General features: G+C 43.2%; 1 protein-coding gene across 4 annotated transcripts in view; it reads right to left on the bottom strand.

Moving 5' to 3' along the window:
• Positions 1-26,918, bottom strand: part of GHR (growth hormone receptor) — a 518,379-nt gene that overhangs the window by 7,628 nt on the left and 483,833 nt on the right. For all 4 annotated transcript variants that reach the window (XM_030193089.1, XM_030193091.1, XM_030193090.1 and 1 more), the window contains 2 exons: positions 15,220-15,398; positions 4,055-4,220 (listed from right to left, as the gene is read on the bottom strand). In XM_030193089.1, the coding sequence (XP_030048949.1) occupies positions 4,055-4,220; positions 15,220-15,398 (345 nt within the window). The remainder of the gene's footprint in view (positions 1-4,054; positions 4,221-15,219; positions 15,399-26,918) is intronic.

Raw genomic sequence — 26,918 nt, 5'->3', positions numbered from 1 at the left:
GATTTTGCTGGTGGTGTATGGTCCCATCCACAATGACAAAGTTTCTATAGATCTCTGTAGAGACTAGGGGGCTCATTTTCAAAGCACTTAGACTTACAAATTTCTATAGGTTACTTCCCTTCGCTCAGTGTTTCGCCTTCTTCTGACGTCAAGGAAATGACGTCAGAAGAAGGCGGGACACTGAGCGAAGGGAAGGCTAGACACGTCGGGAGCACTGCCTTCTTCACTGATGCTGTGCCTGTGCTGCCGGAGGTAAATTTAAAAGAAAAAAAAAAAGGAAAGGGATGTTGGGGGGGGGGGGGGGGGGGGAGAAGAGGGCGGGCAGTTGGGGACATGGGAGCGGGAGGGCAGGGGAGAGGAGCATGGATGCGAGGGCAGAGTTCATGGAAGGGAGAGAGAGGAATTGCTTTATAGGGATGAATGGAGGGGGCAGGGGACAGAGCAGCATGTATGGGAGGGCAGGGCTCAGGGAGAGGGGAATTGCTGGATAGGGATGAATGGAGGGGACAGAGGAGCATGGATGGAAGGGGAGGGCAGGGCTCAGGGAGAGAGGGGAATTGCTGGATAGGGATGAATGGAGGGGGCAGGGGACAGAGGAGCATGGATGGGAGGGCAGGGCTCAGGGAGAGAGGGAAATTGCTGGATAGGGATGAATGGAGGGGGCAGTGGACAGAGGAGCATGGATGGGAGGGCAGGGCTCAGGGAGAGAGGGAAATTGCTGGATAGGGATGAATGGAGGGGACAGAGGAGCATGGATGGGAGGGCAGGGCTCAGGGAGAGAGGGGAATTGCTGGATAGGGATGAATGGAGGGGACAGAGGAGCATGGATGGGAGGGCAGGGCTCAGGGAGAGAGGGGAATTGCTGGATAGGGATGAATGGAGGAGGCAGGGGACAGAGGAGCATGGATGGGAGGGCAGGGCTCAGGGAGAGAGGGGAATTGCTGGATAGGAATGAATGGAGGGGGCAGGGGACAGAGGAGCATCGGTGGGCATGGATGGGAGGGCAGGGCACAGGGAGAGAGGAGAAATTGCTGGTCATAGAGGAGAGGGAAGAGAGATGAAGGAGATGAAATGAGGGAAAAGGAAGAGAGGAGAAAAACTGCACATGGATGAAGAAAATAGGCAGAAGCCGAGGACCAGAAATGAAGAAGAAAGGAGGAAAGGAAAGAAATAAAATGGAAAGGAAGCCCTGGAAACAGAGTTAAGAGGACAGATAGCAGCAGAATCAGATCCTGGGCCAGCATGATCAGAAAAAGAAAGTCACCAGACAACAATGGTAGAAAAAAAATCATTTTATTTTCATTTTAGTGTTTGGAATATGTCCACTTTGAGAATTTACATCTGCTATCTTATTTTGCAATGTATAGCAATTTGTTTCTAAGAATATTGCTGACAATTCCTGTCAGTGTGGCAAGTGGTGAGCGATCATTTTCACGGGGGGGGGGGGGGGGGGGGGGCGCCAACTGATAGTCTGCAGGGGGGCACCAGAGACCCTAGGCACGGCCCTGCTAAAACCTCCTTTGGCATATTACTCGGCAATAATAGTTCAAGGCTCATTCCCTGAATATGCTAATACAGCATTGATTACGCTCCTATTGAAGCCCAATCACCCACGAGAATTAATGGACATTGTCCAATATCTCTCATAAATGTAGACATTAAACTTCTCTCTAAGGTGCTGGCTGATCAGCTAGCAAATATGTTATCATCTGTTGTGGGCATAGATCAAATGGGTTTTGTGTATTTGCAGGCTATTCACGCTTTGTATGCTTCACCAAGGGCTATTGGTGAATGGAATTGGAACATCCTCCTTTCTGGTTTGAAGGGCATGCAGCAGGGGTGTCATTTATCGCCTCTTCTCTTCATCTTGGAGCCCCTGCTGCGTGTCCTGCATCAGTCGGAGGAGGTTTCTGGGGTGGTGAGTGAAGGAGTGGCTTAATGGTTAGTGCAGCTCCTTATGACCTTGGGCAAATCACTTAACCCCCTCCATTGCCCTAGGTACTAAAACTTAGATTGTGAGCCCTCTAGGGACAGATAAAGTACCTGCATATAATGTGTGCAGTGCTGCGTACTTCTAGTAGCGCTATAGAAATGATTAGTAGTAGTAGTGATTTGGAATGTGCAACTTAGAGTTCTCACAGAGGTCCTTGCCTCCGCTGTTATCACTTATAGAGATCTATGATCATTTGGCTGGATTTCTACTTAACTTGAGGAAATCTAAGGTGATGGTGGTGGTGCTATTGCCGCAGGAAAGGACTTCTTGGAGTATTTCCTTTGACCTGGGTGGAGGGGGTAATAAAATATCCAGGGGTATGAATACCAGCAATGTTATCCACCTTATATGACTGTAATGTCAAACCATTGTTAAAGAGATCTACACCTGAAATGAAATGCCTGGCAAGCCTATCCTCTTAACTTTATTGGGGACGGTGCATTTTTTGTTTAATATGATTTTGGCCCCTCAATGGTTATATGTTTTTCAAATGCTTCCCTTATTTCTAAAAGTAAAGGATGAAAGGTTAATACACAGGTCCTTGCAAACTTATTTAAGGCAGGGGAAGCGTGCGCACTTACCTATAACCATAACCATCATCCAGATGCCAATGGTGCAATGGGGACTGGGTTTGATGAACTTGCGATACTTAATGGTAGCTTGTGGAACGCATCATATTAATGATTGATTTCGTGGAACTAATGACTTCTTTATAACGTCTGTTGAGACTCAACTGACAGAAAAGGAGCCCTTTGCTGGCTTTTGCGTACCACTGGGGGTATAGCACCTACAATTTTGAAAGATTATGGACTATTGAAAACCTATTGAATGGTATGGCATTGGCTTTGCATGAGGCATCGCTTTTCTGAAAAAGTAATCCCGTTTTTATCTGTACATCATAATCCAAATTTTTTGTCTGGTTCAGATAACAAGCCCTTTCAGGAGTGGGATAATAAAGGAATATGATACCTACTCAAGGTAGAGATGGAAGAGGGTAAAATCAAGTCCTTTTCAGATCTGAAAAGTGAGTACTCCATATCTGATATACCTTTTTGCCTACGTACAATTGAAACATTATATATCTAGCTTGCCATGGGAGGATCTATGTAAGGATGTTTAGGAGATGTTCTCAACAGCTCTCACATTAGGCTCACAAATGAAAGTTCCATTGATTTTTCACCATAAATACTTGCAAGAGACCACTGCTGAAATTGATAATGCTCACTTGTCTGCTCTGTGGATTGGGGAATTACAGGAGACTGTGACTGGCGATTACTTAAAATTCTGGGGGTATGCCAATTCAGTGCCAATGTTCAATATTGGAATTATAGTATAAGTTTGTGCTACTTTCATGTATTTCACCATGATGAGCACTCAAGGCTGGATTGCCCTCTACAGGACACTGTCCGAAATGTAAGAGTTCACTGGCCACACTCAGTCACATGTTTTGGTAGTGCCTGGTGGTACAATAATTTTGAAGTCGGGCGTTAGCTCTGATATCTGATTAGTGGTCTAGGAGGATCTATTTGTCCCTGTTAATTTTGTTTGACAGTTTTACTATTGTTACCCCAGTACCATGTGGGATGCATGATTTCATGAAAGGCGCTGTGTTAATGGCCAAAAAACCCAATACTAGCTCGATGGCTTTTCCCTACAGCACCAATCATGATGGAACGGTTAGCTATACAAGATCTTTCTCTTGGACTAGGTATTGAGCTCCAGCATATCTGGGAAAACTTTTGGTTAATGCTTACCTCCACAGCACGCAGCCATATATTAAACCATTGATTAACCTGACTCCTGTAGTGCATAACCACCAATGTACACATTTATATCTGCTTTGCAGTTACCCAACTGAAAACACTGCCCCAACACACTAATGTTCAACAACCTATTTATTAGGATGTTGTGGTCAATGGTGTCAGACAGTTGAGAAATCCAGAAGAATCCAGCAAGGACTATATTCATAAAAGGTTTCCAGATAGTCATCTACCAGGGTCAGAACAAAATGTATGCATTAATACAAGTTCATTGCAGAATGCATAATAAAGTACTTCTCACCTTCATCAAGGATAACTGGGGAAAGCTGGGGTAAGGACACATAAAGTATTTCACTGTACTCCCCAAAATGTTCAGAGGTATGTTGTCTGCATCGCACCCTCACTTCATAGTCTCTTCCCACTTTCAGTGAGTACACTGGAACTACTGTTGTGAATACTGGCTCCATCTGGAAATATATAGCAATAGTTTACTCGATATAAATATAAAATATCAAGCTTTATGCATAACTATGGTGTTAAACTGTAAGAAAAAGATATTTACCCTTCATATTAGCTTTTAGTAGAAATAAATGCCCAAAACAAGAAGTAGGTGATCCCTTTTATAGGATTATTTTGTGACTAGCAATTGAGAATTATTTTCTCTTCTTCTGGTTAATGCAAAACAAATCAATTCATGTTGTTCAAGACGGCACTATGTGGTCTCAAAAGTTAATGTATTCTAACAAGGCTTAAGAAAACTTGTGTGCCAGGCATAGGCGTTGCTAAGGGGTGGCAAGTGCCATTCCAAAAAATGGCTTACCACTTCAGTTTCATGAAACGTGGTTCAGCATCTTCCACTTACCATCCCTCATTCCAGCAGCTCTCCCTTTTCCTGTCCTCCAGTGTGAAGCAGCACCTCCTCTCTTCTCCCCCCCCAACTTTCTGATACATTGCTGGCAGAGTCAGCAGTTGAGGCAGGCCACTGTCAGTCAGCTTGTGGGAACAGGAAGTTGCATCAGAGGAGGAGGATGCAGCACAGAGACTTCAGGAGTCAGCCAGCAGTGGTCTGCCTCAATTGCTGACACTGCCAGCAACATATCAGAAGGTTGGAGAACCGCCAAATTTGGGGTGGGGGGTGGGGGAGAATAGAATAGAGAGAAATACCAATGGTGCCCGGAGGGGGGTAAAAGAGAAAGAAGCAGCACTTGGGGGGGGGGGGGGGAACAAGACGCCTGAACACAGGGGTGGCAGGGAGGGAGAGAGATTTGATGATAGGGTGGAGTGGAGAGAAGAGATAGACTGGATGAGGGGGTGAGGGAGAGATGCTGGAGGGAAGGGAATGCTGAGGTGGGGAGGAGTGAGTGGAGGAAAAAGAGAGGCTGGTTGGGAGAAGGGAAGAACGGGAGAGAATGTACACAAAAGGAGAGATGCTGGACTGCAGGGAGGGGTCCAGGGATGAGAGAGGGAGGGATGCTGGTCCTCAGATGAGGATTGCAGCAGAAAGGAAAGAGGGGCAGAAGCTGCATATGAGGCGGGACAGGGAGTGATGGGGACAAAGAGGACAGGTGCTTAATATGGGGGATGGATAGGGATGGGACTAAGAGGATAGGTGCTTAATATAGGGGAGGGAGAGGGACAGGTCACAGAGGGGAGATGTTAGACAAAACAGATAGGGACACAGAGGAATGATGGTGGGCATGGAAGGAGGAGAAATGTCAAATGGACTGGAAAAAGCAGAAGATGGATGGGACTCAAGGGTGAGGATTGGGGGAACACAGCAGAAGATGGATGGGACTCGGCTGGGGGCTGGCGCAATACAGCAGAAGATGGATGGTACTCGGGGTGGGGGGAGTAGAAGAACAGAACAGAAAATAACTGGGATTTGGTGATTGAGTGGCAGAATGTGTTGGGGGGGAGGGTGGGCAGAACAGGGAATTATGGATAGGAGAGTGAATTTCAAGGTAATAGTGAGGACCTGGCAGTTGGTAGGTATGAGTGGAGGTGTGTGGATGAGTTGGGAGAATGATTGAGGGTGTAAGGCTTCTGAGTCCGACGCTGGCTGGCAGGCAGTGAAGGAGGACGCTGGGGGACGAAGAATCGCTGGATATGGGAGAGGTGAGGGCAGGGGAGGGACGGAAAAATCGCTGCACGTCGATGGGAGGGGCAGGGGAGAGGCGGAGAATCACTGGAAATAATGGGAGGGAAGGGCAGGGGAGAGAGAATTGCTGGAAATCAATGGGATGGGAGGGAAGGGCAGGGGAGAGAGAATTGCTGGACATGGGATGGGAGGGAAGGGCAGAGGAGAGAGAATTGCTGGAAATCAATGGGATGGGAGGGAAGGGCAGGGGAGAGAGAATTGCTGGACATGGGAAGGGCGGGGAGAGAGAATTGCTGGACATGGGATGGGAGGGAAGGGCAAGGGAGAGAGAATTACTGGACATGGGAAGGGCAGGGGGGAGAGAATTGCTGGACATGGGATGGGAGGGAAGGGCAGGGGAGAGAGAATTGCTGGACATGGGATGGGCTGGGAGGGAAGGGCAAGGGAGAGAGAATTGCTGGACATGGGAAGGGCAGGGGAGAGAGAATTGCTGGACATGGGAGGGAAGGGCAGGGGAGAGAGAATTGCTGGACATGGGATGGGAGGGAAGGGCAAGGGAGAGAGAATTGCTGGACATAGGATGGGATGGAGGGAAGGGCAAGGGAGAGAGAATTGCTGGACATGGGATGGGAGGGAAGGACAGGGGAGAGAGAATTGCTGGACATGGGAAGGGCAGGGGAGAGAGAATTGCTGGACATTGATGGGAGGGCAGGGATGAGATAATTGCTGGACATGGAGGGGAGGGCAGGGAAGATAGAATTTCTGGACATGGAGGGGAGAGAGGAGAATCGCTGGATGGGGAGGGGAGGACAGGGAAGAGAGAATTTCTGGACATGGAGGGGAGAGAGGAGAATCGCTGGATGGGGAGGGGAGGACAGGGAAGAGAGAATTGCTGGACATGGAGGGGAGAGAGGAGAATCGCTGGAGAGGGAGGGGAGGACAGGGAAGAGAGAATTGCTGGACATGGATGAGAAGGGAGAGAGGAGAAATGCTAGAAATGGATGGAGAGGAGAGCAGGAGATAGAGAATTGCTGGACATGGATGGATGGAGGAGTTGGCTAGGAGAGAGGAGAAATGCTGACTTGGATGGAGGAGAGGGGAGAGAGAATTATTGCTTTATATGGATACAGAGGAGGGAAGAGAGATGAGAAATGCTGGACATGGATGGAGGGGAAGAGAGAGGAGAAGTGCTGGACATGAATGGAGGGGAGGAAAGAAAAAAGAAGATGCGCATGGATGGAGATGAGGGAAAGGGAAGAGGAGAAAAACTGCACATGGATGGAGAAAATAGGCAAAAGCTGGATCCATCTTATACCTCCTCCAGTCAATTCCATGGAGGAGGACCCAGCTTTTACTTATGGATGCAGGGCAACAAAAGAAGAAGAAAGGAGGAAAGTAAAGAAATAAATGGAAAGGAAGCCCTGGAAACGGAGTTAAGAGAACAGATAGAGAGCAGCAGAATCAGAGACTGGGACCAATATGGATAGAAAAACAAAGTCACCAGACAACAAAGGTAGAAAAAAATCATTTTATTTTCATTTTAGTGTTTGGAATTTGTCTTATTTTGCACTGGGTATACTGGAGCTGTAACAGCTTACAGAAATTATTTATAATGAAAAAAAATCACATTATTTTTTTCTCCTATACTAGTATAATATTTTCAATGATGTCTGTTTATATGCGCCATGGCTGGTATAAGGGGTGTGGCTATAATAGGGGCGGTGCCATGTGGTGACCCCGCCCACAATGAGTACCGGCACCTTTTTTTCTACAAAAAAAGCACTGAATAGGGTAATATAAATGCAGAGAAGAAAAAAGTGGAACCCTCCCCCCCCAAAAAAAACAGCAAAATTACTAGCAGACAGATATAGAGAAGGAAAAGATGATGCGGAGAGCGAAAAAATGTAAAGGCAAACCTGGAAAGTAATTTAGAAGATTGATGCAAGGAAACCTGGAAAAGAGACTGGGACCAACCCAATTAGAAATAAAATGCCCAGACAACAAAGGTAGAAAATAAAAATATTTAGGGATTGCGATGCATCTACTTTGGGAAATGAGCGTGTTTTCTATTTTTGTATTTTGTATAGTACAGGAGAAAATACATTTCTGTTTCTCCTTTACCAGTATTGCCCTGCTTATAGAGTCTGGCTTTCTTGGGGGTGGGGGGCAGAGTGAGTATGTGTGCATGTGTGTTGGGGGGGGGGTCTCCATTTTGCTAACATGCACTCTTAGTATAAGAATCTGTAACAGTCCCATCTTGTTCTAGTTTCCTAGAAGTAGGTAGATTGGTGCTCTAGGGCCCAGCGTAATATTTATAGCACTGTCTTTTCATAGGTGGTTTCAGCTGGTATAATTGCTTTGTAGGTTTTTAATGTGTCTTTGCAGGTATTTCTGTTATTTTGCAAAGTGTCTTGTCCTATTTGAAGACAGGCCCTTGTCACCCAAATTAAAAATGTTCAAGATTGGTGGTCTTCACAGCCTGTAGAATCACCACACAAAGAAAAACCCATGTGATTTAATCAATGTCTGGCAGTGGAAGCATTGTGTGAGGCTCCTGAAGTGGTAATCACAATCTAAAAATTTTATTGCGTGATGTGCTGTAAGAGGGATAACACTGTTGGTGAATATGGAGGTTTAGATACAGAACTAGAGATGCAGAGCTTATATTGAGATCTTATCCAGTCCTGTAAAGAATCCAGACTTAAGCCATACAGAGAATCTATTGAATGATGCTATCAATTATAATGGTGGTTTTATCTGGTAGCTGACACTAGCTGGAGGGTGAGGGTTTCTTTATGCATAGAAGGTCATGGTGTCGTATGTTGCTAATTTAAAAAAGGGGGTTGAGGGAGGTGTGTGGTATGGTGGGTATGATGTAGGGAAATGTTGCTTTGGCTTGCCCCCCCCCCCCCTCCATAGCTAGCTTGCCTCCCTGTTGCCACACCAAATACTTATGTCTAGAGGCACCACTGTAGCCAGGTCACCGTGACAAACAAATTTCTCCCAAGATTTTCATGCTGCTATCACAACTTTTGAAACAGAAGTGGTGTTCTCTGTCTGCCTTATGCAACTTCCAGTGCTTATGGGTCACATGGTACAGTGGTCCTGCACTGGTCTCATAAGACTATATACTGTAATTGCTCACAGTGTAGCAGTGAAGGAGAAGCAGAATGTTAGGAATGAAGGAGGATGTGAGGAGGGGCTAGAGAGCTTGGAATGGTTGGTGGCTTGGAAGAGTGACTGAGAGAGATGGGGATAATGGGTGGGTGGGGGTTCAGACCACTAGTTATGAGGAGGGCTATGAGAAGGGGAAACTGTTCAATAAGATAGGAGATAAGGGAGAGATTTGAGGCAGAGTGGGAGGACACAGAGGGAAGTTGCCTGGTCAGAGGGTTTGAAAGATATAGATAGGATGGGGGAGGGGGAGGCTAAAAGACAGGATGGGTGGATGAGAAGCCAGGGGGACTGAAAGCGAGACGGGGGGGGGGGGGGGGTGCTTTTACCGGTGCTATCTTCCCCTTAGAAATGGAAAAGCAGCCTTAGTAAATCTGATTGTAAAGGAGCTACAGCAGTACTGGGAGATGATCTCTATCCCCCACCCCCACTTTTCACCTCTCGTTGGGAGGTTGGAAAAGGTCTCAACCACTAGGCTCCTAAATTTTAGGGCTGTCTCCTAGATTCAGTGATCACTCTGCAAGGCCTGTACCACAAAATCCTTTGAAGAGCCTCACAATTTACCAAGGTTAGTTTTCTCTCTTTTTAAAAAAAATCATTTTAATGTTTTATTTATTCAAGGGTTAAGTCAATACAATAGCAACAGAGAACAAGATAGCCATGTACATTCTATAAATGTTTATCTTATATGAACAAAGTTTAATATCCCCTCCCCCCTTAATCAGTCTCTAATATCGCCAGTAAATCATGGTCATGGGTAGATCAGAAAAAAACATTTTGAAATATAGTCTAGGAGCTATGGGCAGTTGCCCTCCAAGTCATGTAAATATCCCATATCTTGTGATAATAATATATTGATATGAGTATCTGTATTTCAATATAGTTATAAACAATACTATAAAAACATCACCAATAACTATGATTGCAATGTATAAACTTTTATTAATTATAATCTTCAATGTATAGTCATACCATAAAACTCACAGTCTTCACTCATCCTATCTATAAAATCATTCAACTTTTTGCCTATTCATTCACAATAAAGCAACACATAAGTAATATATCAAGATATCCATATATGTACCATAATACCTGAACATTTTTTCACTAATCATTGTCTCTTATATCAGTAATATCCGAAACCACCAATCAAATACCAAACAATGTCCTCTTCCACTAATGCAAAGTTGTACTACATGATGTCACATAAATGTGTGTTGCTACTTATACTGTGCTCCTCTCCCAAAATCCAATAAAACCTTCCAATTCGGTACTTTAAGGTTCAGTTCCGTAATGGAGATATAGATTGCTCCAATCACAAAATATGTCAGCTGCTCCTCGCTTTATGTCTGTGTACTTCACTTCACCCATACTTGCATTGTTGTAGAAACCCAACACAGTTCTGTGTTTTGCCTTACAGCGTCGTCAGGGGTTTACTCTCACAAGTTCAATATTTAACATATACTAACAGACACACTGCCAGGACTTCTTCTCCAAGACAGACTGCAAGAATATTCATGAATTAGACAGGGTAGGACTTTTTGTAGTCTGTGTACAAAAAATTTGGTGAGGATCTTATAATCTGTGCCAAGTAAATACTGTATATGAGCCTATAAGAACTACAAAGATGGATTTCGTCTTGAAAAGCCTGCTCCTTTTGGTGATTGTCTTTATAAATGTGGGCTTGCAGTGAGATCAAGTGCCCTCGCATCACCACCCTCAAACACTGCCAGATGGTCAAGGGGGTCACTTCTGAAGTATAGTTAAAATGTAGATAGTTTAATCTTTTCTGCAAGTTCACCAGATCATCCAATAGAGCATCATTCAAACTCCAGGGAACAGAGACATGCCCGCCACCATTTATCACTAAATAAACTGTAATGGGAGAGCATGATCAGACCAGGTTTTAAGGTGTATATCCACAGCGTGGACATGCTTGCATAATAGGGAGTCCCCCAAGCCAAACATCAAATCTGGAGTAGATGTCATGCATGGGAGAGTAAAAAGTATAATCTCATTACTGTGCACCTCCCTCCATATATCATGCAGGCCCCATTGAGTGACAAAGGAATGCAAGACAGCGCAGTCTTTCCTGGCATAGGTGACTCTTGCAGAGCCAAGTTATCTAATCTTGGGTTAAGAGTGATATTAAAGTCTCCTCCTATTCAAGAGCATACCCTCTATATTTTTGGCCAAGATATCAGATATATGAGTAAAAAATAACTCCTGATTTTGGTTGGGGGCATAGAGAATGAGGAGAGTTAGCATAAGCCCTGAAACCTCAACCACCAAAAGGAGATATCGTCCTCATCTAAAATTCTCTTGCGAATGTTCCAGGGGTGAGCATTGCTCAAGAGAATACCGACCCCGTTGTTTTGGGATGGACACAATTGGAAGCTAGGTGCACTACAGCATACGTCACTGTATTAGTGAGTAAGTGCTCATGCTTTATCAAAAGGTGCATCTCTTGAATGTAGAGTACATCTGCCCCCAAGCATACTGCCTCTTTAAAAAGCAGATGATGTTTGTATGGGATGTTCAGTCCCTTAACATTAAGGGACATACAGGTCAATTCAAGTATAAGTTCTCAGAAGCATTCAATAGTGTGCAGCATTACCCAACCTCTCAAACACATACATAAGAGCCCCACAAACAAAAATCACATGACCCAATTTGATCCAAGAATACTACTGGTCACACCTCCCTTCCACATTCACCCCCCACTCCAATCCCTTCCCTCTTCCACCCTCTAGAAGCCTGCCATTGAAGATGGAAATACATACCCAGGCACGCATGGTCATATAGGGGAGGATTTATTATTATTATTATTACATTTGTACCCCGCGCTTTCCCACATAATGCAGGCTCAATGCGGCTTACATAGTAATTTGAAATACAAAGTTAATAGGATGAGCAATACATCAAGAGCTCTATTGTGTGGTATAAGATACTACTTCCTCAGAGTATCCCAAGCTTGTCAAAAGATCCAATCACATAAACAGAACATAGTTAACCAGAAACACTGTAACCAAGCAAGTGTAAAAGCTCAAAACCAGGAGATCCAAGGTTTCCTAAAGGTCCTTCAGTTCTGCCAGGAAGGAGAACAATGTACTCGTTATTGAATTGTGCAGAGAGAAACCAGTAGGAACTCCTGGAGCACTTTATGCTCCTTTTTCAGAAGAGAAGTGAGCCAGATTCCTGGCTTGCCTCGAATGACCCACTGCTACTTGGGTTGAATGGTGCAGGATTTCAAGCTGCTTGATTGTAAAGTTTTATCCGATGATGATGTAGAGGGCTAGGGATCCAGATCCGGAAACAGGAGTCTTGCTTCTCACAGTTTTCAGGTCATGGAATTTCCCTTCCATACAAAATACTAATGCAAATGGATGTTGCCAGCGATACCTGAAGTCTTTGTCCCTCAAATATTTACTTAGGGGTCTTAGGTCATTTCGGTGGCGCACAGTTATGAGAGTTTTCATTTGAGCCTTATCTAGCACAGCTTCTTTAGTGTTATAGTCTGTAAAGCAGGCGGTTATGTCCCAAGGAAAGTTCTCCCATGAGCGATTAGTGGCTCAATGTGCCCTATCAAGTTTTATATGATCCTGGGAAACAGTCTGGTCTCCTTCTGATAGAAGCATACTAGCAACTTTCTGGACCACCAGCTCACAGTTGTAATCTGCTATCTCAGGAACCTTTCGAAATCGAATGTTAGAATGATGACTGCGATTTTCTAGGTCCTCGACTTTATCCATTAGTAGGAGATGGTCTGTTGGGTTGAGAAAGGAGTTTCCAGTGCTGTAATGGCCTCTTGTTGCTCCTCCAGTCTCATTTCCGAGTCCTCCACCCTCTGGCCCAACTCGCTGATCTCTCCCTAGAAATCTGCAGCTAAGTTCCTCACACACCGCCATAATGTCTCTTTTAATTTCGCGGAGAAACTCACGGAACTTGATCATCGGTTCTGGTATAGCAGCTGTTATGTCTAGTTGCTCTTGCTCTCATTCAACACTCTGTGTCTGTGTGAGTGCAGGATCACCGTCCACCAACGCCATCTTTGCTGACGCCAAGAGGGGAGATTGTGAGTAAGCAAATTTCTTGAGACTGGATCTCTGAAGGTGTGACATTTTTCCCCAGAAATATAGTATACTCAAAGTTTTTGAGTATTTCAGGTTTTGCTAGTGGGGACACCAAATTCCACAGGATGACTGGAATAAGCTAATGATTTGTGGTAGGGCATTCAGAGCTCACCCGTCCATCTTGGCTCATGATATCCTCCTCCCCCCTAGGTTAGTTTTTTCTAGGACAAATGCCATTTAGATGCTCAGTCTCCCAGTCTCATAAGGTGCTCTTGTAAATTTTCACAATCCTCCCGCGATTTAATGACTTTGAATAACTTTGTGTCATCAGCAAATTTAATTACCTCACTAGTTACTCCCATCTCTAGGTCATTTATAAATATGTTAAAAACCAGCGGTCCCAACACAGACCCTTGGGGAACCCCACTAACTACCCTTCTCCATTGAGAATACTAACCTCCATTGAGAATACTGACCATTTAACCCTACTCTCTGTTTTCTATCTTTTAACCAGTTTTTAATCCACAATAGAACACTACCTCCTATCCCATGACTCTCCAATTTCCTCTGGAGTCTTTCATGAGGTATTGTCAAATGCCTTCTGAAAATCCAGATACACAATATCAACTGGCTCCTTTTTATCCACATGTTTGCTCACCCCTTCAAAGAAATGTAGTAGATTGGTGAGGCAAGATTTCCTTTCACTAAATCCATGTTGACATTGTCTCATTAATCCATGCTTTTGAATATGCTCTGTAATTTTGTTCTTAATAATAGTCTCTACCATTTTGCCTGGCACCGACGTCAGACTCACCGGTCTATAATTTCCCGGATCTCCTCTGGAACCTTTTAAAAAAATCGGCGTTACATTTTCCACCTTCCAATCTTCCGGTACCATGCTCGATTTTAAGGATAAATTACATATTACTAACAATAGCGCCGCAAGCTCATTTTTTAGTTCTATTAGTACTCTGGGATGAATACCATCCGGTCCAGGAGATTTGCTACTCTTCAGTGTGTAGAACTGCCCCATTACATCCTCCAGGTTTACAGAGAATTCATTAAATTTCTCCGACTTGTCAGCTTCAAATACCATTTCCGGCACTGGTATTCCACCCAAATCTTCCTCGGTGAAGACCGAAACAAAGAATTCATTTAATCTCTCTGCTACGGCTTTGTCTTCCCTGATCGCCCCTTTTACTCCTCGGTCATCCCTTTTGCCAGCTTCCTGCTTTTAATATACCAGCTCAAGACAAAATTACATTTACATACCCAAATGTGATTCATACAACCTTTTGTGAAGGCATATACAGGAGAGACACCTGGGCAACTTTTAAGGGGCAACAAATCTAGCCCACCTTAACCAGCAACCCAGTTGAGGAACCTAGAATACATGGAAGGGCCTGGGTTAGGGAGCTAACAACCTAAACCTAGGAAGGAGAGGCCCAGATTAGGAGGGGAGAGGTCTCCAGATTATGCCCCCACTTTTTAGGTTCAAACCTGACCTTATGTAGTTTGGAGCCTGCAAAGTAGTCCATGCATTTCTTATGTTTTCCTGTTTTTGGAGGGAAGCCTTTTTATTTTCTGATCTTGGGCTCAACCATTTTCTGTTTTAATGCTTCACTTCAGGCCCAAAACACAGTTCGTGCTCATGCCTTCACACCTTTACAATTATGTGGAACAAGATTTAAATGATTTCCTGAACTAGTAAACTAAGTGAACCTTCACTATTCCAGGTTTCAAGTCTCACATCCATGAAATAAAGGCACCTTAACATAAAATGTCTACCACTCAAAAGACACCTGGATAATCTAATCATTTCTGAATAAGAATAAAATATATTATTTACACATGAAAGTTCACATATACTCTGTTGCTCTCCAGGTGTTTTTCAGCAAATTAAGCTTTTGTGTATACAGTGAGTAGGGCAGGTTTGACCAGAAAACCTAAGGCTGAGTAGTAATAAATCAGGCCAACAACATTTAGGGGGAAGTTATCAAAGTGGGCTACTATTAAGATGGGTTATTTTATCACAAGTCTTGCCATTTTATGCAATGAAATTCTGTGCTAAAAAACAAGTAGCATGGTGACGTGATGCCCATGGTAGTCTTCATACCTTACCTTTATCCATTTTGTTTCATTTACTTCTTTCAGTTGGAGTTCATACTGAAGAGTAATCCATCCTTTCTGCACATCTGCTGAGGGTGGTGGCTCCCATTTCACTTGAATATCGGCATGAATCCCTGTTAGGCTAGTATTCAGTAAAGTCCAGTTCAGGCCAATGGGGGGATCAGGTTGCACTATTGAAATATATTAAATACAGTCAGTTATAGTAGGAGTTTCTTAACTTAGTAAAACATCTCTCCTTTCTCAAAGCATCGGTATATAACAAAAAGAATAGGGAATTGTTATTAACTTGTCTATCATTACTATTTAGAGCTGTAATCTTTTTTTTTTTGCTGTGGGCTTGCAACACACAGGGTAACATCTTTACAAAAACATCATTCCTATGTCATTCTTGCATGTTTTCCTTTCCCCATGCTCACAATGGTGGCCTACTTATTAGCACCACTACACACAAGCACAAGTCCAAAAACACCAAAGTAGGAATCTTAAACAACCTTCGAAAACAAATCCAAGAGGAGACTCCAAAGGAAACACAAAAGTCAACCTTTGTTCAAACATCAAGTTAAACCAGGACTCGAATTGGAGCCGTGTTTCTGCATGAAATGCCTGCCTCGGGGTCAAAGCTTCTTGGTCATTCCTCTGTAAAATGATTGCTGGTAATGCACTGAAAATGCTAACAGGTATTATAACAAGAGGGAGCAACATATGTGTACATCTTTTTGGTCACACCTCTGTAAAAATATTGCTGGTAAGAGGTCACGTGATCACCATGGCTGGGAGCAGACACAAGCTGTGTTAGCTCCTGAAACCTCCCCACTGAATTGCAATTAATCTGCTTATTTTTTTTTTTTTAACAAACGACCCAAATTTCGGGCCAGGAATTAACAGCATCGAGGGGACTTAAAAAGAATTAGAGAAAATTTTGCATGGCCTCGAAACAACTGTGTAAGGAGCGAGACAAGCTCCGGGCTGTAGAAACCAAGATGGCAGACTCACGAGGTACCTCGAGCCCTCAGGGGAACAGCATGTGGACGGCTGAGTTGGTAGCGGAGGTGAAAACAGCGGTGGAGGAAGCGCTAGATTCTAAGCTACAAAACTTTATTGATAGAACTGAGGAAGCTCACGAGCGTTTGGACAGCGTTTGTTTGGAGCTTGATGCTGGACTGAACAGAACCTCGACATTCGAGGAGCAGGCGCAAACTATGGTTGGTGAACAGGATCGGTTAAAGAAAAAGGTGGCAGATTTAGAGAGCAAGATAGATGACTTGGAAAACCGATCGCACCGAAATAACCTGCGCTTAGTTGGCCTGCCCGAGGCGGTGGGGGTGTCAGACCTGGTGGGATTTCTAGAGTCATGGCTGCCGTTGGCGCTAAATTTGAGAGACAAGATGCTTCATTTTCAGATTGAAAGAGCTCATAGACTGGGTCCCTTGAACTCCTCGAGAGATAAACCACAAGTGATGATTCTAAAAGTTTTGAACTACACACATAAGCAAATGATTCTGAGTGCTATTCGAGAAGGGATTCCGCTGAAACATCAAAATGTAAAGGTACTGTGTTTTCAAGACTACTCAATACAAGTCCAGCAGCAAAGAAAGGCTTTTGCTTCAGTCTGCGCTGCCCTGTTTAACTGGCTAAACTCAGGGTCACTCACAAGGGTAAAATCACCTTTTTTACCACACCGGGAGAGGCTCTTACTTTTGTTGAATCTCTGCCTCAGGTCTCCTCCTCACCGGAGGCGGCACCATGAGATCTGTGCAGGACCATGGGTGTGGAGTGTTTGGCCATAGCTGCTTGGACATGGTTGGTAGCGGTGCACTGTCTGCAACTTCAAGCAAGTGTGTTCATGGTTACAGTTCTTCCCAGAAAGCACTGATAAAAGTCAAGACAGACTATTATTTGAGTACGGACACTCCGGTATCCCATGCTACATTCCTTTGTGACCCCTCTCTTCTTCACTAATTTCTTCCCCTCTCTCCTTTTTTTTTTCTTCTCACATAATGATTGGGTCATGGCCACCAGAATGTTGCCTTGATGTGTTAGTTTATATGCGGGACAAACATGAGCATACCTTGGAGGATGTCAAGATACAGTGCACTTAAGACTATTCAATGTAGGCTCAGTAGCAAAGGAAGGCATTTGCCACGATATGTACTATTTTATTCTAGAAGCGAACTCGCTTTGTCTTTCCCTATTTGACAAAAGCAGGATTACCTTTGAGGATAAACTACCCCACCTGCCACATTTTGGAGAAGATCTGTCTTTTACAGATTTTGTTTTTGGCCTTAACTTTTTCTTATCCAAAGGAAGAATTATAAGATACTTACACTGCTATCTGTGCGGGGCTCATACCATCATAACCAGCGTGCTTTGGGTGTGGGGGGTTGGGGTGCTTAAACTGTCAATTTAAGTTGTTTAGTCTCTGGCTAACGATCTGCAAAGCGCTGCGCTCATATGTTTTCCATTGGGCTACAGTATGAACTTGACTACTTAGTATTTTTTGTATTCCCCCCTCTATATCCAATCGGTATGTATATACATATTGCTGTTGATCATTAGATATGAGGTTCTGAAAGGACTCTTTGGTCTCTGATAGGGTGACCTTTGCAGTTACTAGATTGGGAGGGATGAGGGAGATAACTAGAAGGATGAACATCTATTGTTATTGTTTTTCATAATGTTTCATATAACCTTCCATTCCTCCCTTCCCCCCACTTGTTTCCCCTCTCTCTTCCTCTTTCTTCTTTTAGATGTATGATGGATGTGGAATAGGGGACGCGTTAAATATTAGGCATTCTGTCCTATAAAGTGGGTAAGGGAGGGGTGTGTGGTAAAAGGGGATGAGAACTCCAAAGGGGGGGGGGGGGTGCCAGTTTTACGTAAGTCCTATGGATGACTTGTAGAGGGAATACCATCTGTTATGTATGTTGTTTGGTTGATGAGTGGGTAAGGGGGGGGATGGCTGTCTTACAGGGATTTTGGGTCCTTTGGGGGCAGATAGTTGGATATCGGCTGGGAAGTGTATTGGCTGGATGATTGGGATAGGGCTGTTGTGATGTTGCTTGAGTTTTAAAGGTACCGATAAGGGTATAGCAGTTGATATTTAGTGGTTCTGGGACAGATTTGTTGGGACCAGAGATTATACAGGGGGGAGGGGGCGATCAAGACGTGACAACTCTTCGGACAAGTTGGGGTTAGGCACTTTGGGGGGGGGGAGGTTAAAGATATTGCAGGGTCGGGAGGTGGGGGGGTGGGGTTCAGATAGAGGGGGGAGAAGTTACAAAGAGGAGGGGGTGGGGGAGATAGGTGGTTTGACATTCAATTTCTATGGGGATCCATGAGAGCTAGGGACTAATGAGAAGACATAGCAGGTATAGCAGGGTGTGTCGGAAGCTGGGTCGACATACCTGGGTTTTAAGGAAGACAGGCCTTTTTCACATGACATACTTGGGGAGTGTTACATGAAAAATTGGAATATACATTCATGGAATGTAGGAGGTATTACGTCTCCTATAAAAAGGAAGAAGATTTTGCGTAGTCTACATCGGAAAGGGACTACGATAGCTTTGCTTCAGGAAACTCACCTAAATTCTGCAGAACATTGGAAATTAAACACCTGGTGGGTGGGGGATTACACTGAAGCTCCAGCTAAGGGGAAAAAAGCAGGGGTCATAATATTATTTCATAAAAAATTGCAGGTTGAGAAAAAAAAATTAGTGGAAGTGGACCTGGAAGGTCGATACATTATAGCACAGTTGAAGATTGATGGCTCTCCTTATGCTTTGTGTAATATTTATACTCCTAATGCCTATGATAAAAGATTTTATTGTAAAATCATATATAAGCTCCAACCTTATATAGGTGAGTCGGTGATTATAGGAGGTGACTTTAATGTTGTGGCGGACCCACTTTTGGATAAATCGCATCCTCCGGGAGAAACTTGATATGATGGTACTAAGGGGATACCACTGCTATGTACTACTTTAGGTTTGGTAGATGTGTGGCGGCTGCTGCACCCAGATGAGAAGGATTTCACACATCTATCACGGGCTCATCACACTCAGTCTCAAATAGATTATATATTGGTAGGGGAAGGCTTATTCTCACATATCAGGTCAGCCACAATTGACCCCACAGCAATATCAGATCATGCCCCTATTTGAGTGGAATTGGGGGGGAGGGCAAGCCCCCTCCCTGCCCATCTTCAAATCCTTGCTCAAAGCCCACCTCTTCAATGTCGCCTTCGGCACCTAACCACTACACCTCTATTCAGGAAATCTGGACTGCCCCAACTTGACATTTCATCCTTTAGATTGTAAGCTCCTTCGAGCAGGGACTGTCCTTCTTTGTTAAACTGTACAGCGCTGCGTAACCCTAGTAGCGCTCTAGAAATGTTAAGTAGTAGTAGAAGATGGGCATTTCCATTAGACTTGTATCAAGATTTGGATTTTCAGCATTACATTAAAACTAAATGGAGAGACTACCAGGAGTTCAATAATCAACATAGAGATGACACTGTTTTATTTTGGGAGGCGGCTAAGGCAGTATTAAGGGGGGATATCATTGCTTATTGCAGCAACAAATGGAAGAGACGAGATGCGGCCATATTGCATTTGGAGAAGGAAGTGAAACATTATTGGCAGTGCTATGGGAATTATCCCTCGGGGTAAAACCAAGATCGGTATCTGGCTTCACAAGGCTCACTGAATGAATTGATACACCAAAGAGCTAAAATGTCGGCCCTATACTATCAATACCAACTACATAAACATGGAAATAAAGCAGGCCAATTGTTGGCATGTTTGGTACGACGGAATAGGGGACCTGGGAAGGTGTTGGCCTTGCATGCTGAATCGGGACAACTGGTTCTTAGCGACAAGAAGATTTTGCAGATTTTTCGATCGTTTTATCAGACGTTATATACACCAGACTCAAGTAATGAAATGGATCCGGAATTATATTTAGGAAATTTGGATCTCCCTAGGGTATCGGAGACTCAGGTAGCGGTTCTTAATACTCCAATAGGTCTGGATGAGGTGGTGTGGGCGGTTGGGATGAGTGTGCTTTATAAAGACTCTGGACCTGATGGATATAGGGCGGAATTTTATAAATTAATGATGCCAGATATCTAACATCTTTTAGTAAAGTTATTTAACACTATGGTGGGGAATCAACGAGTCCCTTCGGCTAGCGGAGATTGTGGTATTTCCAAAGTCGGGGAAGGATCCTAATTACCCTGAATCATATCAACCTATATCTTTGATTGGATATGAGGCGAAGATATTGGCAGGTATTTTGGCTAACAGGCTAGCACCTATTTTACCTTCATTGATAGTGGAGCCTCAAGTGGGAATCGGGGAGACAGGCAGTCAAAATATCCGTACTATTTTGGCATTTTTAGAGCAGGCGCAGCAGGCCGGATTACCTACCTTGCTTGTCAGTTTTGATACTGAAAAAGCAGGGTTGTCTGGGGATTTATGTTTGCAGTGTTGCAAACTTATGGGATTGAGGGTTTTTATGCACAAGCTGTACGGACATTATATACGGCACCAGAAGCCAAAGTAATGGTAAATGGGCAGATCTCGGAGCCATTCCCTATACTAGAAGGTACACGACAGGGGTGTCCATTATCTCCGCTACTGTTTGCTTTGACTATGGATTCTCTGATAAGAGAAACTGTCTGTAATCCAGAGATTAGGGGGGTAACCTTGGGATCATATGAATGTAAAATCTCTGCCTTTGCGGATGATTTATTAGTGCACTTGTCTTTGCCTGATAGCTCTTTATCGACCCTTTTGGAGAGCTTTGCGGAGTATGGCTCTTTCTCCGGATTACGTCTTAACATGAATAAGTCGGAAGGGTTGCTGACTTCCCCGGAGGTCCGTAGTAAGTGGAGAGGGGCATTCCCATTGAAATGGGAATTGGGTAGTTTTAGATATCTGAGTATTTTACTGCCAACTAATCCTCGGGACCTTTATAGGACTAACGTGGATCGGTTAATTAGTGTCACACGCCAACAACTAACTATTTGGCATACTTTGCCAATCTCTCTTAGTGGTAGAATTAGCTTATTCCGCATGATTCTATTTCTTCGTTGGCTGTATGTGCTGAGACATTTACCCCTTTATTTATTACAAAAGGGTCTTAGGTCTCTTAGACATCTTCTTGTGCATTTCTGTTGGGGAGGGAAAAAGCCTAAACTGCCCTTAGAAAGTCTATATGGTCATTGGAAGATTGGAGGTTTGGGATTGCCCAATATGAGTTTATATAACCTGGCATGCCTGTTAATGCATTTAGCGGATTGAGTGTTAGGTACAGATCATTATATGAATTGGGCATTAGAAAAGGAATTATTCCTTCGTCTCATCCTCATTATCTTTTCCATACCCCGCAGCAAAGCTTGCCCCCTAGTTTGAAAGGGCATGTGCTTTTGCATTCTATGCGTCATGCGTGGAATTTTTTACTGCAGGCTTTACAGAAGGATCCCCGATGCACAAATGTTTTGCCACTAATGGGGAATTTGGATTTTGGACCGGGTCAAACTAAAGGCATATTTCATAAATGGGCAGAGCAGGGGATATTTTATATAGCCGATTTGATGCGGGAGGATGGTACTTTACAAACATGTGAGGAGGTGATGAGGAGTCTCCGTCCGCACCCCTTAAACTCTTTTGCTTATATGCAGGCCGCCCACTATTGCCAGACTCTTCGGCTATGATGTTCGAAGGGGGTCTTTGTATTGTTGGGCAACTTTTTTCGAACGGTGACCCAATCATGTATTTGGTAACAAATCTCCATAAGCGTATTCTCTTGCTTCTTCCTGGCAAAGATTCTGCGTTGTTGGCAGCTCAGTGGCGTGGGGATCTGGGCTGCATTATACAGGAAGAGGAGGTTCTACGCTTAATACAACAGATTCCAAAAAATATATATAGTGCTAATTATAGAGAATGTCAATGTCGGATTCTTAGTAGGTCATATTTTTCTCCCCGATAGGCATATCATACAGGATGTCGAGAGACACGAAATTGCTGATACGCCTGTGTTGCCTTGTCTGTGTTTGGGTGATTCTCCTGCCACTGCGGGCCCGCGGTCCAAGGGCTCACTAACCCCGAAGATCCGTGGGAGACGTGGCAGCATTGGGGGGGGGGGGGGGGAGGGAAGAATATAAGTTTAGGTTCTGTCTAGAAGAGTTCTTATTTCGATATAAAAGTTAAAGTAGAGTTCTCTCTGATCACTCGCCAGTATCTCTTCAGTTAGCTGATATCTTACCAGTCCAGAGTAAATCGTCTTGGAGATTTCAATCCATGCTGTTGCAGGATGACGTTTTTATTCAATTTATACAGTCTAAAATGGATGAGTTTTTTCAATTTAATCTCTTAGAGGAGCATAAAGCTCTCCTGTGGTGGGATGCCTTTAAGGCTACTGTCAGAGGTCATATCATTAGTTATTCTGCCATGGCCAATCGTAGGCGCAGAATGGACCTGCTGGAGAAAACTGCCAAACTTAAGCTGTTGGAAAATCAGTTCATTGTAGATAATGAACCGGCTACTCTTTTGAGTTTGCAGAAATTAAAATATGATTTAAATACCACTCTCTCAAGGGAGGCGTTGGACCTTATTCATGCTCATAAATCCACATTGTATGCTGAGAGTAATAAAGCAAGCCACCTTCTTGCGCAGTACTTGAAAACTAAAAAAAGCAGGAATAGGATCTCGCAAATTGTTGACTCCTCGGGGGTCACACATGTCAAAGATGATGCCATTGCCCAGCAATTCCAATTGTACTATAACAAATTATATGATTCTGAAGTTCAATTTTCTGTGGGGCCCTTTGGGGAATTTGGGAACCATCTTGATAGGCCTCTTATAGATGTCTCTCAAAATCATGCTTTAGAACAACCAATCTCCCATAAGGAGATTCTAAATGCCATTCATTCTCTTTCTCCAGGTAAATCACCAGGAAATGATGGTTTCACTGTAGAATTTTATCAGAGGTTTGCGGATTTTCTGGCGCCCAAGCTGCAAACCCTCTATAATTCTCTCTTATTGCATGAGGGTCAAAATGGCTCCTTCCACCAATCCACGATTGTTGTTATACCCAAACCAGACAGAGACCCGTCCAAAGTTGAGAATTATAGACCTATTTCTCTGATTAACATAGATAACAAAATTTATGCAAAAATCTTGGCTCTCCGCCTTCAACATATTGTTCCAGACATAATCCATAGGGATCAGAATGGGTTTACAGTAGATAGATTGGCTAGCGATAACTCTAGACTTTTCTGGAATATTCTGGCGCATGTTGAGGGCTTTCGTGAGCCTTTTCTAGCGGTTTCACTTGATGCCGAGAAAGCCTTTGATAGAATTGAATGGCCTTACTTGTTTCACATCTTGGCTTGGTTTAATTTTAGTCCATCCTTTATTAAAATGATTAAAGTTTTGTATACTAATCCAAAGGCTTCAATCTCAGTGAATGGTAATAATTCTCACTTTTTTCCTCTTAGAAGAGGCACAAAACAAGGCTGTCCATTGTCACCTCTCCTTTTCAACATTGCCTTGGAGCCATTAGCTATAGCTATTAGAGCTCACTCGCATATTTCTGGTGTCTATGTTGGAGGGGAGATGTTTAAACTTTCCATCTATGCTGATGATATATTGCTATATACCACACCAAATTCTCTTCCCAGTGTATTGGAAGTAATCAATTCTTTTTCTTCTCTGTCTGGTTATAAGATAAATTGGTCTAAGTCAGCCATAATGCCGCTCAATTCCTTCGTGCATAGAGCTCAGGTATCTCAATACCCATTTTCCTGGGAGCCTCACAAAATTAAGTATTTAGGAGTATGGTATTCCAAATCTGTCGATCAAAGTCTGTCCCTCATTAAGGACCAAATCTTATCTTTAACTGCTTCCATCCTAAATGTATGGTCTCCGCTATATCTAACGTGGTGGGGGAGGGTAGAGGCTATCAAGATGGTTCTGGCTCCAAAACTTAATTACATTTTTAGTATGACCCCCCTCTCCTTTCCCAACTCACTCTATAACAAGCTTGATTCCCTCCTAATTAAGTTCCTATGGAGGCAGAAGCCTCCCCGCATTGCGCTCAAGAAGCTTAAATTACCGAAAGACTTGGGAGGTCTTAATGTTCCTGATTTTAAACACTATCACAAGGCTTTTCGGCTTGCCCAGTCTTTACGGTGGTTCCAAAGGGAAGTATCTCATCTCACGCCTCGATGGCAGATTTTTGAGGCAGCGTTGGTGCACCCTTGCCCTTTATCTCTTCTCCCGTATGCAGATTTGTACCCCTATACCAGACGCATTCGGCTGTTAAAAGCCTCTGCCTCAGATATCCGTACGTTTAGGGCTGGCCTTGGAATCCGTGCTATCTCTTTGGAGGATATATCTCTCTGGTATAACTCTGGTTTTCCAGCTGGTCTCCTGCAGTCTCAAACAGCGGAATGGCAAGAGAGGGGTGTATGGCAGCTGTCGCAACTGTATATTGCTGGTACTCTGTTATCGCCTGCTGCTCTGTCTGCATTGTATAATGTTTCTTTGCTAGATTCTAGCACATGGAAGGACATCTCCACATATATTTCAACCTTTCAGGTCTCCAATTCACTTATCTCGAATCCTTCAGAGTTTATCTCCTTTTGTCACACCATTACATCAGGTCGTAAGAAGGCTTCTCTGCTATATAAAAAACTTCAGGATCTATATGCCGATGCAGTTGCTCCATTGAGGATGACTTGGGAAGCGGAATTTGGTTTGGATGCATCTGAATTTGATTGGTCTATTTTCTGGGTTAACTCCATACGTCCCACGAAGTCAGCAGCAATATCTCAATCCTCATATTTCATCTTTCACAAAGCCTATTGGACTCCTGCTCGAGTGGCCAGAATCACTAAGAGTGTCAACTTCAACTGCTGGTCTTGTCAAGAAAGAGATGGTTCACTGGCACATATGGTTTTCTACTGTAAAAACGTCAGAGCTTACTGGCAACTAATTTGGTCAAAAATGTGTCTTATCTTTCACTTGCCTGAGTCCACTGCGCTCTCTTATGAGGTTGTGATCTTACGAGCTTCTTGTCCGACTATCCCTCTTTTGGAGTCTGATAAGAAATTGTATAACATACTGCTAGCTGTTGCCTTGCATTTAATTGTCTCCAATTGGAAAAATAATGTGTACCTGAATTATAATGAATGGTGGAGTTATATATGCGTGATCAGAAAATATGAAACAATTTTGGCCCATAGACGTCGAAACATTAAGTCTGTTTTGAGGACCTGGGCTCGTTTAGACCTTTTTTGTCAGGAGCCACATAGCACTCCTTGAATTTGTGTAACCCTGCAATTTGTCTCCGGGTGTTGCCATGGAACTTTGACTTTGATTATGCTATTTTTTTTTTTTTTTTGGGGGGGTGGGGTTAATTTCCGGGGGGGGGGGTTTGTTTGATTTTGTGTTTACTTTTGTATTCCACCTTGAATTTGATGGTTAAGCAGATTATAAATGCCAGTATTCTCTGTATGACAAAACCTTTAATAAAAATATAATTCAAAAAAAAAAAAATAAAAGTTAAAGATCAGATGATTATATGCTTATTGATAGCTGTTTCACTACTTTGGAACTGCACAGTATTTTTTTGTCAATTGTATGCACTGTATTGGTCTTTAATAAAAATGATTTCAATATAAAAAATATTGCTGGTAATGCACGGAAAATGCCAGTAGCTTTTCTGCTGAGTTCTGCACAGGATCTTTGGAGAGAACCAGTGTAATATCTGCTAGCATTCTCAATACATTACCAGCAATAATTTTACTGAGGAGTGACCAAGAACCTTTGACTCCTGAGGTAGGCATTTCATTTATTTATTAGGATTTATTTACTGCCTTTTTGAAGGAATTCACTCAAGGCAGTGTACAGCATGAATAAGTCAAACATAAGCAATTTCATGCCGAAACAGGGCTCCCTTTTGAATCCTGGTTTAACTTGATGTTTGAAAAAGGTTGACTTTTTTGTGTACCTTTGGAGTCTCTTCTTGGATTTGCTTTGGAAGGCTGCTTGATGTCTGTACTTCAGTGTTTTTGAACAATTCTTCTACTTATTAGCACTACATTCCCAAAACACAACACACTAAGAAAAAAATTTAGTTAAAAACATTTATAGCCTACATATCAAATAAAGTTCTAAGTGAAGAAAAACAGACATCAGAAACAGAATATTAAAAAAAACATAAAACCAAGAGTTAAGAATAAACATCAAAGACAACCGAAAACAAACAATCCTGACATTTTTTCTGTTCGGAAATGGCTGTGAGATGGACATTTTTTTTGGGATGTTATGAGCAGGTCATCCTAGTTCCGACTTGGATGTTCTTTTGAAAATGCCCCTCTAAGAGGGAGATGCACAGAACTCCGGTATGGTAAGGAATAGCATCGGAAAACACCAGATGGAAAAGCGAATCTAAATTACCGACTAATGCTCAACACTAACATCATATAAATTATATGCACGTTGTTAGTGTTCAGCATTGGACATTAGCCCTCGATTTTTATATAGCGTGCCTAGAGATCCATGCCAAAATCCAAGCGTATTCTATAACATGCATAACTTAATTGCCTTAACAAGCTAATTAGCGTCGATAACAGCTCTTAAACAATAATGAGCACTGGCTATTATTAGAATTTATGCGCACAA

This window comes from Microcaecilia unicolor, chromosome 2 (assembly GCF_901765095.1).
Source record: "Microcaecilia unicolor chromosome 2, aMicUni1.1, whole genome shotgun sequence".
NCBI lineage: Eukaryota > Metazoa > Chordata > Amphibia > Gymnophiona > Siphonopidae > Microcaecilia > Microcaecilia unicolor.
This window is presented reverse-complemented; position numbering and strand designations above follow the sequence as displayed.